Source organism: Monodelphis domestica, chromosome 7 (assembly GCF_027887165.1).
Source record: "Monodelphis domestica isolate mMonDom1 chromosome 7, mMonDom1.pri, whole genome shotgun sequence".
NCBI lineage: Eukaryota > Metazoa > Chordata > Mammalia > Didelphimorphia > Didelphidae > Monodelphis > Monodelphis domestica.
This window is the reverse complement of record NC_077233.1, coordinates 170,092,298-170,108,205: the sequence shown is the minus strand read 5'-3', so window position 1 is coordinate 170,108,205 and position 15,908 is coordinate 170,092,298. Positions and strand designations below refer to the sequence as shown.

The 15,908-nt window shown below is 44.7% G+C and overlaps 1 protein-coding gene across 8 annotated transcripts; it reads left to right on the top strand.

The window, feature by feature from the left end:
* The first annotated feature begins 564 nt into the window (after positions 1-564).
* On the top strand, positions 565-15,336 carry PIGO (phosphatidylinositol glycan anchor biosynthesis class O). 8 transcript variants are annotated; one of them, XM_056806019.1, is made up of 12 exons: positions 565-639; positions 2,881-3,047; positions 5,497-5,640; positions 5,964-6,087; positions 6,724-6,883; positions 7,250-7,429; positions 7,705-7,839; positions 8,971-9,226; positions 9,703-9,909; positions 10,231-10,439; positions 12,525-12,595; positions 13,083-15,336. In XM_056806019.1, the coding sequence occupies exons 2-12, from the start codon at positions 2,882-2,884 to the stop codon at positions 13,210-13,212; spliced, it is 1,782 nt and encodes a 593-aa protein (XP_056661997.1). In that variant the 5' UTR covers positions 565-639; position 2,881; the 3' UTR covers positions 13,213-15,336. The 8 variants fall into 8 exon arrangements, with proteins under 8 accessions (XP_056661997.1, XP_007498889.1, XP_007498886.1 ...); XM_007498827.3 differs by having other exon boundaries at positions 2,881-3,380; XM_007498824.3 differs by having other exon boundaries at positions 7,705-9,226.
* Positions 15,337-15,908: the final 572 nt, after the last annotated feature.

The following is a 15,908-nucleotide window of genomic DNA, read 5'->3' as shown; positions in this document are numbered from 1 at the left end:
TCTGACATGTATACTATTCTGTGTTCGCCTAATTTACTTATAGTTTCCTTCTTTATGTTCAAGTCATTCACCCATTCTGAATTTATCTTGGTGTAGGGTGTGAGGTGTTGATCCAAAACTAATCTCTCCCACACTACCTTCCAATTTTCCCAGAAGTTTTTATCAAATAGTGGATTTTTGTCCCAAAAGCTGGGATCTTTGGGTTTATCATATACTGTCTTGCTGGACCTCTGCAGTTTTTGAGAATAAGCGCCTTTTAAAATGGGGATTTGATGGTGAGAAGTAGGTTTTAGACCATAATTCATTTAAGAATCATTTTTAAGTGCTTACTATTGCCAGCACTGGGCTATCTGCTGGGGATGCAAAGACAAAAAAAGAAACTCCCTCCAACTTTTAGGGGTGCTGGGAGGCCCCCAGGCTGTCCCCACCAATACCCTGCCTCTGGACCTACATCACTTTCTTTTCTCCCTATCCATCTGCTGAGGTCCTCGGGAGGGGGCGCTCCAGGCGCTGCGCACCTCTCTAGCGCTCTCCGTCCTCTCTTCTACTATGTGGGAGGGGAAGAGAGGATTGACGATCCCGAACCACACTTCCGGTTCCCTCCGCTCTGCTTCCGGCTGTCGGCTGTGCTGCTCATAGGTGACTTGGGGTATCCAGAGATCTCTCAGAGGACCCCCTGGGACTCTGAGCTGGGTGGGAGGGACGACCCTTAGTAACCTCAGCTTCCTGACCCCTTCCCCGGGGCGGGGAGGGCAGTCGGGGTCCACGTGTTTGTATATTCCATCCGCTCTCCTTTGCCCCGTAGCTTCCTGTTACCCTCCTGTTGCAGGTGTGCTCGACGGTCCAGGCCTTCCCTCCTCGCGCATCCTCTCACCCGTCCCCCCGCGTGCCTTGCTCTTGCGTCTCTAACCCCTCCCTCTTCCGTGTCTCTGTACCCTCCCAACCCCTCCCCATCTAAATTTCTTCTGTAAGGGATCCCTTTTTTCTCCCCCTGTCTGTCCCTCACCTCTTCCCCTTCGGCATCCCGGCGTCCTGGTGGTATCCCCGAGTCCCTCCGCATTTCCTACAGCCCCAAAATATCCCATTCATCAACATTCCCCACTTAATGTCTTCAACTCCTTCCCCTCCCGTGTCCGTTTCTCCAACGTCTTTCTTCTGTGTCTCGAACATCTCTCCTCCTGACCCCCCACCATGCTGTTTCTGCCTCTTATTTCCACAACTTCTCCAGTCCCAATACTCCCCCCCCCCCCATGTCCCTTTCCCAGTATTTCTTTTTTTTCTCTCTCAATTATTCTGTCATTCCCCACCTATTAATGTATTTTAGGTTCTCCTTTACCCACTTCTTCCTTGGGGCATTTTCATCCCCTCCCCCTTCTCTCTTTTGTCCCTAATGGTTCCTTCCTTTGTGTCTAATCTCTCCAAATGGGGAGTGGCCTGTGCATGTGATACTGTTGAGGTGACTTTGACCGGGGAGAGGTTGTTCTGTAGGAGAGAAGGGAGGGCAAGGAGGTGGGGAATATGGGGCTGCTAAGGAAGCAATAAAAAGCAAAAGGCCCTATATCTCACACTGCCCAAACCTGTTTGAGGAGCAGGGAGTGGTAAGAGGAGAAGGTTTTAAGAGAGAAAAAGATGAGTGTCAGGAGAGAGAATCATGGAGATAACTTGGGTTAAAGGAGACTCACTTTTTTGTGTGGTCCCATGTACCAGAGAGGAAATAGTTGTTAGATTGATATTCTATGTTCAGCCTGTATAATATCAATCTTTCTTACCAGAGAGTATCCCAGTTTTTTCATGCTACTTATATAGCATGTGATAATTCTAGACTCCCATAATTAGGGATAAAAGTAGACCTCCTATGGTCAGAACACCACTTTTTCTTTCCAGCCAGTATCATATTATGAATCGGACTTGTCAGTTTGTATCATCCAACCCTCATCCTCAGACATTTCTTATGTCTAATAATAACTATCATAATAGCTAGCATTCACATAGCTCTTTAAGGTTTACAAAGCACTTTACATATATTTTGTTTTTATTCTCACAACCACCCAAGAAGAGGTAGGTAGGTAGGTAGGTAGGGGATATTAATAGCCTTCTGCAACCTTCAGCTTTCTTAATGTAGGTCTAGTTCCTATAAGAGATGACTTTTAACCAAATAATGAAGAGTACCTCATGCTGAGAAATTCCTCTGGTCTAATGGGAATCATAAAATCTTAAAACTAGAGCTAGAAGAAACCATAGAGACCATCTAGTCAATTTTATAGAAGTGAAAATTGAGGCATATAACAGGACAGCATATATTGGAGCATATTCGAATTTTTTTTTAACAATATTGAATTTGGAGTGGAATCTGACATTGTACTATTTTTTAATAATTAAAAAATAAATAATCCTTACCTTCTGTCTTGGAATCAATACTGTGTATTGGTTCTAAGGCAGAAGATTGGTAAGGGCTAGGCAATGGGGGTCAAGTGACTTGCCCAGGGTCACACAGCTAGGAAGTGTCTGAGGCCAGATTTGAACCCCAGGACCTACCGTCTCTGGGCCTGGCTCTCAATCCACTGAGCCATCCAGCTGCCCCTCTTACATTGTACTATTAAGTTAGAGAATGGGTTCATTGAAGTCTTGTTAGATGGTGACTTTAAACTGGACTTTGTTTGAAGAAGGGAGGACCTATTTTCTGTGCCTTAAGTGTCCTTGACTAGTTTGCCTTAGAAAATGTACATGAGAAAGAGACAGAGAGGCAAAAGAAGGGATTGGGGAGAGATAGAGTAGGAGGAAGGAAGAGGTTGGGGGAGAGAGAGAGAGAGAGAGATTATACAAGAGTTTTGAATGAGTAATGAAAATTTAGGTAATATGTCTCATTTTTCTCACTTCCAGAATGCTGAAGGCCCTGGTACTGCTTTTCCTGGCCTGGGTCTGCTTCCTCTTTTATGCTGGCATTGGTCTCTTCACCAGTGGCTTCTTGCTTACCCGTCTGGAGCTTACCAATCACAGCAGCTGTCAGGAGCTGCCTGGAAAGGGAACTCTGGTGGGAAGTGGCAGAGGTGAGCCAGGGGCCTGCTGGACAGTTCCCCGATTTTCCCGAGCTGTGATTGTGCTGATAGATGCACTTCGATTCGATTTTGTGCATCCCTGGCCAGCTGGCCCTCCTGCCCCACAACCTTTCCTAGGAAGGCTGAGCTTCATACAGCACCTTCTGGAAGCCCAGCCACAACATGCTCGCCTCTACCGGTTCCTGGCTGACCCACCCACCACTACCATGCAACGGCTCAAGGCCCTCACCACAGGCTCTTTACCTACCTTTGTTGATGCTGGGAGCAACTTTGCTAGCTATGCCATCCAAGAGGATAACCTTATTGCTCAGCTCAACAACACCGGTCAGTCTAATAATGAGGTTTGGAATATTAGAATCATACAACATCTAATTTCTCAGTATCTTAAAATAATAAGATCTTAGAATTGAAAGGGACTATCTGGACCAATCATTAAGGAATCCTTTCTCTAAATCCCTGACAAGTAGCCACCCAAGTTTTGCTTTTATACCCCTAGTAATGGCCTAATAAGGCAATGCTCATCATTAGAAAGTCAACCTCCAAAACTTAAACCCAGTGCCTCCAGTTTTGTTCTTTGCAACTACAAAGTAAATATGCTTCTTTGTGATAGTCCTTTGCTATTTGAAGAGAGGTATTATGTCTACCTTAGACTCTTTTACCCAGGCTTAATGCTTCCAGGTCCCTCACGCAATCTTCATATGATAAGATTTTTAGACATCATCCTGATCATCCTCCATATTCTAGCTTATTATGTCCTTTCTGATGTTAATGTCATGTTACCAAAAGGGAACACAATATTCCTAAGTGTTGGCCAGAAAATACAATCAGATTTTTACCTCTTGTTGCTATATTTTTTATACACTATATTTAGTGTCTATACTGTATTAAAAACTACATTTCTTTTAAATCATCCTAACATCACAGGATTTTTTTTTGTCTCTCATGTTATATAATTTATTTATATTGATCTTTTAAGTCAGCTTAAACCCCTAGAGCTGTATTGGCAAATCTGTGGCATGAGTGCTAGATGGGGCTGCTTCCTTCCTTCTCTCCATGAGCTCCTGAGGACATTTCTCGAATCACTTGCCCTTCTACCCAGCAGCCCAATGGGAGCACTTTCTCCCTCCCCTGTCTGGGGTAAGACTCAGGACTCACAAGCAGTATGAGGTTTGCAGTTTGGGCACTCCTTCCTGAAAAGGTTTGCCATCACGGCCCTAGAGTATTTGCACTTGAACTGAACTTTAGAGTCCACTTAGACCAAGAGTTTTTAGCTTGGGGTCTGAGCTTCTTTTTTTAAAAATATTTATAATTATGTTCAATATTATTGGTTTTCTTTGTAATCCTATATATTTTATTTTTTATCTTTAAAAAATTCTAAGAAGGGTTTCATTGAATTACCAGATTGATAAAGTGGTCTAGAACACACGAAAAAGTATATGGATCTCTGATCTGGTCCACATCTCTCATTTTATGGGTGAACTAGGCCTAGTCAGGTGAAATAACTTGCCTAAGATCACACAGTTAATTTGTGGAAGAGCTGTGACTAGATCCCAGGTGTTCTTCTAATCTCATGCTGCTTCCTTTATATTACAGAGATTCTTTCATTATACTTTGCTTTCCCTTGTGTGTTCTCCTTTTCTAGCACAGAATCTCTACTTTCTCCTTTGAGGCTTCTTTCCTATTGTGTTAACTGCCTTACTACACTTTATCTGGCAGTTTTTTTTTCCCTTTCCTTCCATCTTAGAATCAATGCTGTGTATTGGTTCCAAGGCAGAAGAATGGTAAGGGCTAAGCAATGACTTAAGTGACTTGCCCAGGGTCACACAGCTGGGAAGTGTCTAAGGTCAGGTTTGAACCTAGGACCTCCCATCTCTAGGCCTGGTTCTCAATCCACTGAGCCACCCAGCGGCCCCCATCTGGCAGTTTTGAGTATCTATTGTGTACCCAGCCCTATGCTAAGGTTTGTTCAGGCAATAACTTCAATAAGGCTGTGGTCCCTCCGGCCTCTTCTCCCCTCCCCCCCCCCCAATACTTATGTGGTAGTAAATTATGGTTTTGTTTTTTAATTATGTTTTATCCAACTAGAATTGCTGTAGATATTTCGAAGGAGAGATTACAGTGATTTAGGATGACTAGATAAGGCTTGATATAGGAGATTGGTTGAACTTGAATTTGATTTTTAGTGGTGAGGATAGGAGTTGGATAATCAGTGAGAAGGGAGGGTATTAAATACAGGGCAAATGGTGTAAGCAAAGGCAAGGGACTAAGAGAGGCAACGAGTCATTGCCTTCTGAGAAGACTGATATGTAACAAAGGATTTATATTGATAGGAGAAGGAAAGAAAGGGTGAACTATAGAATGAAGCCATCCTATAAAAGTTTTCAAACAGTCCCTTTCCATTGCTAAATGTCTGACATTTCCCTTACTCTCTCTGCTGCAGGGAGACGAGTGGTCTTCATGGGGGATGACACTTGGGAAGGCTTGTTCCCAGGAGCTTTCTCTCAAGCCTTCTTCTTCCCCTCCTTCAATGTCAAAGATTTACACACTGTGGACAATGGCATTCTGGAGCACCTGTACCCAACCAGTGAGCTATTCCAATAGACTGATGGAATGGAGGAGTAGGGTCAGACCAGTCTTACATTGGGGTCCTAAGGAGAGAATCTAGTGCTAGTACTCAATATGTGAAATAGAGCTGAGACCACTGTAGACTATTTGTCTCAACATACATTGGATCTAATTTTGAGTTACAGTATGCAAAAAGGTAAGGCTGTGGTGTTTTCAGGATCCTTTGGACAGTGTTCCCCTGGTGATGAGGATTGGAGTCAATGTCCATTGGTAGAGGAATATTAAAGGCTGGGAAATTGAGGGTTGGTATTAGTTCCTCTTTCTCAGTGTTGGTCTCTACAGTGGACAGAGATGACTGGGACCTGCTGATTGCTCATTTCCTGGGTGTGGATCATTGTGGTCACAAACATGGTCCCCACCACCCTGAGATGGCCAAGAAGCTCAACCAGATGGACCAGATGCTTCAGTAAGTTGTATCAGAGAAGTTTGATTGTGGGCAGGAGGCAGGGCCTAGTTGATTATGGGGCAAAGGTATTAAGTAGCCTATGAAGTGTGTATATGTGTGGGGACCAGTATGATAGGGCATGATATGGTCAGAGATGGCCATCCTCTTTCTAGGAGAGAATATGGAGTGGTTGTGGGAGAGGGAGGGAGAAAATTTCTGTATATCTGTTGAGTCTCCTTTGAAGTACTTGTGGTTCTAGACATACATTGCTTAGACTTTGTCTAATGCTCCACTGTCACCAGGAATTTCCTCTTTCTAAAGCTTAAGAGTTCATGCTTATTTGGGTTCGCTTTACCAAGTGAGTAAGTTGGGGCCTGTGGAAAACAAACCTAAGGGTCATGGGACATAAGCACCTGAGACTTTAGACAGATCAGTTAACTTCTCTGGATCTCAGTTTATTGTGAAATAGGAAAATGATTTGCCCTGCCTGCCTGATAGAATTATCATGCAAGGGTTAAATAAGGTGCCACAGTACTTTGCAAAACCATGAACCTCTGAGAATGTTCTTTGTGGACTGCCAGGGGGCAAGGGATACCCAGGCTAGCATACTCCCAGTGACCACTTCTCTCTCCCTGCTGTTTGGTTCCCTGCAATCAGGACCCTTGTGGAGCAACTTGAGAATGATACCCTGCTGGTGGTGGCTGGAGATCATGGCATGACAGAGACAGGAGACCATGGTGGGGACAGCAAGCCAGAAGTCATGGCTGCACTCTTTCTCTATAGCCCTTTGCCCCTTTTTCCCGGGGCTTCCCTAAAGGTGAGTCATAAGCCATTAGTTCTCTTGCCTATGTCTTTCCTGTTTCTTGTTGGTCCCTATGAGCTAGCTTTCTTTTTCTGATCTCATTGTCTTATTTGTTTCATCCCTTTACTCACAATTAACATGCCTCTGCATTATCTTCCCCTTCTCTAGATACCTTCTTGCCTTCCCTATGCTTCTACCTTCCCATCACTTCCCCCTTCTTCCTAGGACCCACTCCCCCTACATCATTCCTACCCATCTCTATCATATTTAATGTTTTTTCCCACCTCCCCATCATTGCCTTCTAAGCTAGGACTATGAAGTACTCTTTTTTTTCTCTACCCTTTCCACTGATTTCATTCCTCCTGGTTTTATTGCCCCCAGGATCCAGAAGTGGTTCCCCAGGTGAACTTGGTGCCAACGCTGGCCCTTCTACTTGGCCTGCCCATACCTTTTGGAAATATTGGAGAGGTGATGGTGGACCTGTTTTCAGGGGAAGGAGATACCCAGCCTCTTGCTACAGCTCTTGCCCAGGCCTCTGCCTACCATCTCAATGCCCAGCAGGTAGAAGGGCTGACTCTCCCTAAGGACAGGGGCTATGTTGGGCTAGAGACCTGGGAGTTAGGAACCTGAACCCACAGACTGACTGTCATTCTCATCCTTCTTCAGACCCATCACCTTCTGATCCTTTTCTGTATCTTTTCACCCCGTATGAGGTATGGGTTCTAGCATTGAAACTGTCTGGCCACTGTTCATCTGTATTTTGATCCCCACCCCTATGCCCCAGTTCTATGCCTTATAACTCCCCTTTTCATTTTCTTCATTTTCCTTTCCCTCAGGTATCCCGATTTCTTCATGCTTACTCATTAGCTGCCCAGGACTTGCCCCCTGAGGAACTGCAGCACCTTCAGAACCTCTTCTCCTCTGCATCCTCTGAATATGAACAATTGCTGGATCAGCTGAAGACTGGAGAGGTCAGAGAGGCTGACATACAGGCTCTGATCTCCCAGCTGAGATTGTTCTTGCGGGGGGCACGGACAGCCTGTACAGAGACGTGGGCTCGATTCCGCCCAGCCCGAATGATAGGGGGCACCATACTTCTGGCCTCCACCTGCCTCCTTTGCTTAATAACCTCTAGGCTTACCAGCTCCCCTGACTTCCCTTTCCACTGCTTACTTCTCAGGGCTGTGGTCTGGGGTCTGGCAGGGGCTGTTTTGCTAGCTGGGGGACTCATGGCAGCTGGAATAGGGTTAGAGCCATCTCTGTTATGTGCAGGGAGTGCAGCTACCTCCCTCATAGCCTTCCTGTGGGCTTTAAAGTCAAGGGAGAGTTCATCAATGACAGTCTTCCTCCCAGGCCCTTTGCCCATCCTGGTGCTCCTGTTCCTCCGTTCTGCTGCCCTTTTCTCTGATAGCTTTGTCGTGGCTGAGGCATGGGCAGCCCCCTTCCTTCTGCGTTCACTGTCCCTGTTTCTTGTGGCTCAGTTGCACTGGGAAGGCCGGCTCCTTGTGGGGGTCTCCACAGCTTGCCTCAGCTCCCCCACAGCATCTCTGGCACGGCGGGAGGGTCCACGGGCCCTAGGGCTACTGGTTGGCCTACTCCTCTGTGTACGTCTCTCCATTCTCTTCCATCGCTGCCCAGAAGAGACACCTGTTTGCCAGTCATCACCCTGGTTAGCTCCTCTAGCCACAATGGCTGGTGGCCAGGCCAAGAACCTCTGGTATGGGGCATGTCTAGGGACATTAGGGGTGCTGGTCCTAGCCGTACGATTTTGGCTGCGCCGCTGTGGGAATCTTAATAGCCCTGCACCTCCAGTCCTCTTTGTGCGCTGGGGACTGCCCCTGATGGCACTGGGTACTGCTGCCCATTGGGCATTGGCTTCAGGCACAGATGAGGCACCCCCCCGGCTGCAAGCCCTGGTGTCTGGGGCTGTGGTTGGTTTGCCCCGGGCTGTCCTGGCTCTGGCAGCCATAGGTCTAGGGCTACTGCTTTGGCAGCCTGTCACAGTATTGGTCAAGACTGGAGCAAGCAGCTCCAACCACATCATTGTCCCTTTTGTGGGACCTCCGGCCTCCCAAGCTGACTTGGACTATGTGGTCCCTCAGATCTACCGTCGAATGCAGGAGGCACTGAGGGGGAAGCTAGCCAGGGGTGGGGGCCAGACACCACTGGCACTGGCTGCCTACGGGCTGGGGAGTGTGTACTCTGCCGCCGTGGTGACCGCTCTTGCCCTGCTGGCCTTCCCACTGCTGCTGCTGCACACTGAGCGGATCAGCCTCGCCTTCCTGATCCTCTTCCTGCAGAGTTTCTTACTCTTGCAGCTGCTCGCCACTGCTGTCGGGACCCCTGCTGGAAGCCCTGGTAGGCGGCAGGGCTATCCTGTCTGTTTGTAGATTCCCCTAGACTAGCCATCTCCTTGCTTTTGGGATTGCTATACTCCCAGGTGAACTAGTGAGGCTGGGATAAAGGTTGTCCTCTCCTTATTAATAGCAGGCCTACTACTACCTTTATATTTGGTCTCACTCCGTAATAGTTGCTGCCCTCACTAGAACTTGAGGGCTCAGAATTTGGGAGAAGGAAAATAAAACATTCCCCTCTGTTTGCCCTTGCTGCTTTGGAGAAGATGTGCCCCCACTGATTCTCTGGGAAGATAGATGATTATTGGTGACTGACCATGGGGGAGGTTGGATCAGGGTGACTAGACATAGGAGGCAGATGTAAGATCAGGGCAGGAGCAGGGGACAGGAAGGTAGTGTTCAAGGAGCAGAGTACAGGGGAGTTGTCTGATGTGGGAGCCGACTAACAGGGTTAAGGTAATGAACTATGTCTCCTTCCAGGTCCCTTCTCTGTGCCATGGCTAGCCATCTCTGCTTGGGCTCTCACAGCCACACAGACCTTTTACTCCACTGGCCATCAGCCTGTCTTTCCAGCTATCCATTGGAATGCTGCCTTTGTGGGCTTCACTGAAGGGCATGGTTCATCCCCTGTGCTGCCTGCTCTGCTTGTAGGGGCAAATACCTTTGCCTCCCACCTTCTTTTTTCAGGTATCTCATCCCCTGACTTCCATTCCTTCTCTTGGGACTTTAGAGAGGCATAGTGGTAGTCCCACCTGAATGGTAAAGGAAGGAGGGAAGAACCTTGTTGTTTCTGTCTTTTGATATCAACTGCTCAGTGGGTAAGACTGGCAAAAGCAACACAGATTTCTTGGCAGCTTCTTTGTTAGAGTGAGAACTCCTATGTGAAGTCCCCAACCTGATTTATATAAAAATAATTAAGTGAGGGTGGGGCTGTCCTGTGGGGATCAAGACTTGTTTCAAGAATCCATGGTGACCCCAGATCTGTGTTTCCCTCACCCCCGGAGGTAGTTGGCTGCCCATTGCTCTTGCTCTGGCCCTTTGTGTGTGAAGGCCAAGGCTCTACAAAGAGGAAGAAAACCTTGGCCAGTGGGACTGAGGTAGGAGGAGAGAAGGAAGAAGAGCCTTTGATGGAGATGCGTCTCCGGGATTCCCCTCACCATTTCAATGCTGCTCTTCTGCAGCTGGGCCTCAAGTACCTCTTCATCCTAGGTGTACAGGTGAGTATGATTAACTGGTATGCTAACAGCTGGGAATTTCTTTTTTTTTCTTTTTTAAAATATATTTTATTTGATCATTTCCAAGCATTATTCGTTAAAGACATAGATCATTTTCTTTTCCTCCCCCCCCACCCCCCATAGCCGACGCGTAAGTCCATTGGGCGTTAGATGTTTTCTTGATTTGAACCCATTGCTTTGTTGATAGTATTTGCATTAGAGTGTTCATTTAGGGTCTATCCTCTGTCATGTCCCCTCAACCTCTGTATTCAGGCAGTTGCTTTTCCTCGGTGTTTCCACTCCCATAGTTTATCCTTTGCTTATGAATGGTGTTTTTTTCTCCTGGATCCCTGCAAGTTGTTCAGGGACATTACACTGCCACTAATGGAGACGTCCATTACATAACAGCTGGGAATTTCAAGGGAGGGAAGCCAGATGTGTTCTTTAAAAGTTAAATTCTTGGGGCAGCTGGGTAGCTCAGTGGATTGAGAGCCAGGCCTAGAGACCTAGGTCCTAGGTTCAAATTTGAACTCAGAGACACTTTCCAGCTGTGTGACCCTGGGCAAGTCACTTGACCCCCATTGCCTAGCCCTTACTGCTCTTCTGCCTTGGAACCAATATTGATTCCAAGATGGAAGATAAGATTAAAAAAAAAAAGTTAAGTTCTTAACTTTTTTATGCCATTTTACAGTTTGTTCTTTTTAAAAATCCTCCCTTGGTGCTTTTAAAAAGAAATACCACTGTCCTGGTATGATCCTCCCTTAAAACAAGTACTGCTAAACCAACACATTGGCCTTTCTCAAAATGTATGCCTCATTCTGGATCTTTAGTCTGCTACCTCTCTGCCAAGAGAGAGGAGGTATGTTCAACTATGTCACTACAGTTTTTCAAGTTTGAAATGTGTTCTCTCATTTGGTCCCCACAATCCTTCTCTATGAAAGGACCAAAATAATTTTCTCTTAAGAATACTATCCACATCCAGAGAAAGAACTTTGGAAGTAGAAACACAAGAAAAACATGATCTATCACATGGTTTGATGGGGATATGATTGGGGTTCTGGCGATAAAGATCATTATTGCAAATATAAATAATATGGAAATAGGTTTTGAACAATGACACATGTATAACCCAATGGAATTACTCATTAGCTCAGGGAGGACTGAGGGAAGAAGGCAGGGAAAGAACATGAATCTTGTAACCATGGAAAAAAATATTCTTAAATTTTAAAAAATCATTTTCTTTGACTTATATTTCAGGAAACTGAGGTGCATGTCATTTCTTCAAGAGTACACACTGAGTCAGTGGTTGAACTGAGACTAGTACACAGATTTCGGGACTCTAGTTCTTTACTTACCACACTGGGTTGGGACCCAACTAATGGTGTATGGAGAGGCCTTCAGCTAACTAGGGAAATCAGACCTTATGGTCTGTGCCAAGAATTGGGTGATATATCTTCTTCATTTAATTTTTCTCCAAAGTCAGGGGGAAATAATTTGATTAACACAACTCCCCTGAAGGAGAGGAACTTTGAGAACTATAGAAGTAATTTAAATTATTTTCAATTTGTTTTGCCAATTATATGTATTAACAAATTTCTACATAAGTTTTCCAAAGTTATATGATCCAAATTGTCTTTCTCCCTTCTTCCCTTCTCCTTCGGAGAGCTGACAAGCAATTAAGTCTGGTTTATACATGTATTATTAAAATATATTTCCATGTTAATCATTTTCATAAGTGAATAATCTTATAAAACCAAACCCCCAAAACATATACAAATAACAAAACAAATTTTTAAAAAGTGAAAAATTGTATGCTTTCAAGGTAAGGAATTTTAGCAGAACTTTTAAGATCACCATTTTACCCATAAAGTGACTGTAGTTCATATGGTTAAGTAACTTGCTTAAAGTCATCTAGCAAGTGGAAAAGTCAGGACTAGAACCTTGACTGATGGACTGCTCTTTTTCTATAATGTGTACCTACCTTTGCTTTCTCATTCTTACAGGAGGGTTTCACCTCTCATCCTTCTCTGCCTCTTCACCTTCCATTGTAGTCATCCTCATTCTTCTCTATTCCCTCTTCCCCTCCAGGTCTTAGCTTGTGTTCTGGCAGCTTCTATACTCCGAAGGCATCTCATGGTGTGGAAGGTGTTTGCTCCCAAGTGAGTAGATGTTCTCAATGAGGGAGGAATATAGGGTGGAGGGAGTCCAGAGTTTAGTTGGGAAGATGGGTGGAAGATTATTTGGGAGTCAGTCTGTTCAGACACAGAATAAAAGGAAAGTAGACAGGTGTCTTTGGGAGGAGGGATGGCGGTAGCCTGGTGATTGAGGGCTTGTGTATCCTTCTAGCCCAGTGGTTCTCAACCTTTCTAATGCCGTGACCCCACAATACAGTTCCTCATGTTGCAGTGACCCCAAACCAAAAAATTATTTTGGTGGCTACCTCAAAACTAATTTTGCTACAGTTATGATTTGGAATGTAAATACCTGATATGCATTATGTATTCTCATTGCTACAAATTGAGAGGTTGAGAACTGCTGTTCTAGACTGTCAGAGTAAGGAGGGAGAGAGGATGGGCAGAAAGTCTACTTTCCATTAATGACCTACTATGTTACACCATCCTAATGCCTCTGCTTCTCTGCTTATAGGTTCATCTTTGAAGCTGTGGGTTTTGTGGTGAGCAGCCTAGGGCTCCTCCTGGGTGTGGCCCTGGTGATGTGGGTAGACAGAGCTGTAGGGTCCTGGTTCAAGCAGCTCATCCTTTCCCAAGAGAGGTAGTTTTTATCACATGGACCTTGGGACCAACCTTTCCTCATGCCCACAGGGCAAGTGAGCCCTGGATTCACCTCTACATGACTTGTCCTACAGTTGTGGGATGGCCTTTTGCTGGAACTCCTGGTTGTGGCTGGCTTACCTGCACCTCCTACTCCAGATTGAGTGTGTTCCTTACTCTCAAGGGGTCTATAGGAATGGGTTACACATTTGTGGAGCCAGATGATAGTAATGACTTTACTGGAGTTTTCAGATTCATCATCGGGCAGAGGGCCCAGGTCTGAGCTGAAATTATCTCTCCTATGGAAGGATTGGGGTAGGCCAAGCATAGAAGCTGCATGGAAGCACTGGGCTTGACCCTGCCCTCCCTATTGATTTCTATTCTTAGCTGACCAAATAGAATGACTCTTTCTTTCCCTAAGTGAGGTTGGGTTAATGTGAACCTGAGGCACTGGAGAAATCTGGGATGGGCATCTGGTGAGGGAAGTGAGTTGCTGTATACCAAGGGAAATAAAACACTGGAGACATGTATGTGTGAAAGAGAGATGCCAGAGTGGGGACTTACGGAGTGGGATTGTGTTGGGGAGAAATACTATATGTACTCAATTCCTATCCTGTCCCAGCCAGTTTCCATCATGCCATACTGCAGTATATCCCCGCCCTTGGGTCTGTACCCCTCAACTCCCTTCAGTTCAGTAAAATCACAAAAGGAGACAGCTTCTACCTTTAGGAAGTTCACATTTTAGAGTGGGGAGAACAAGAGTCTTCCAGAATTAGAGAACAACATAAGATAGAGTTGTATGATTCTCTTTTACACTCATTGTTACTACCCTGGTTGAGGCCCCTCGTTCCCTTCATTGGGATTTCTGCATTGTTTTAACTGGTCTCCCTGTCTTCAGGCTCTCCTTTCTCCATGACATCCAGCACCCTTGATTCAGTACTTACTACCTGTCTGACTTAGGGTAATTAACTTCCTGGCCATGAATTTTCTCAACTTTAAAATGAAACAATAGCTGATTCGTAAGGTTTCTTTTATCTCCAAACCTATAAATCTATGATAATCTTTCTTATAGCACTCCCCTACTTAAAATTTGATTTTCATTATCTCTTCTGTTGTCAGTTCCTCCAAGTTGCCCAACAATCTCATTCCAACTTGTCTCTGTCAAACTCATAGGTCAGCTTTGCTAGCCTGAAGGTATACTCAACAAACAGGAAGAAGGGTATATAATATACATGGGCTATTCTAAAGCCCTATAGTGTGTGGATATTGACCATATTCTTGGCTCCAGTATCTCAAGTGGAACTCATGGAAATGAAAATTTACCTGCTACATTTGTTGCTATCTCTGCATTGTGACAATTGTTAAGGGTTCAGGGAACCTGGTTATAGGAGAAAAAATTGATACTTATTGTGTTCTGGATATGCCTGGATTATATTGAAGTTAATCCAATTTACCCCATGGATGAGAAAGTTTGAAGGTAGATTCTTAACCTATAGCCCAAGGTTCACCAAATAAGGCCTCACCAGTTTAGCCAACTACAGCCTTCTCTGGGACTATGAGACAGATAATTATTACTGAGACAGAATTCCACCTAGTAAAAAGTAAATCGGATTTTGGAAGAAGTTGAAATTAAATCAGGGAGACTCAATGTGAAATTTAGAAGAGGATTTAGAGATTATATAATCTTACAGAGAAGCAATTTGCCCAAGATCACATGGTGAATTAATGTTAAAGGCCACGATTAGAATCCATCTCTAAAATCTGCTTAGGGTTCTTTAAATACCATTCTGGAGTTGCATGATACACAGATGTCACTTTTCTCTTTCCTCAAGTAGTGACCCATGACTTCTGTGCTCCTGCTTCCTCCAAGCTGATGCCCTTGATTATTCATGTTATGGTATTCAAGGTCCATTTAAAAGAAAATGCCCGTTCCAAAGATGAACTTTTGTGGATTGTGAGTCAGCACCACATGTTAGGCTCATTCCTAAGAAGTCAGTCCCCTGAACTCTGTCCAGAGCTCTCAGCCTTACCATTTGATCAGATCAGATTAATCAGATGGCAAATAGTATGATCTTAAGGCTGAAGACAAAACATTTTTTTCCCCAACAATAAAGATGATTGTTTCTCCATTGGTCTGGCAATACCATACTTGTGTTCAGTTCTGAAGTTTCATTTTAGAAAGAATATTGACAAGCACCAGAGGAGAGTGATCAAGTAGTAAAGTGGCCTAGAACCATAGCATAAAAAGGAAAGTAGGTGGAAGGAACTGGGGATGTCTAGCCTATAGGAGATATAATATTGTCAAGAGGAGATAATTATTGTCTTGTAGAGCAACCAGATTTACTTTAGTTGACCCAAGAGTGAAGGTAGGTAAAAGCTAGATTTTGCCTCTGAAAAAAAAAAGGGAAAACTGTAATAGAACTGTCTAAAAGTGAGGTGGACTGTCTTTGTAGTGCTGAATCCCTCTTTACTGTCGATCTTCAATTAGTATGGAAGACCACTTGTTAGGGACGTGGAGGATATTTCTGCGAAGGTATGATCGCACCAGATAACCTCTAATGTATTCCATTTTTGATTCCAGGCTTTCAATAGACAAGTGTAAAGTCTGACCCTCTGGTGGAGAAGGAGCTCTAAAACCAGTGTTTTCTTAGTTCAGGTTCAATGTTGGAGCAAAATGAAATGCTTGTAAGTCACTGAGGAG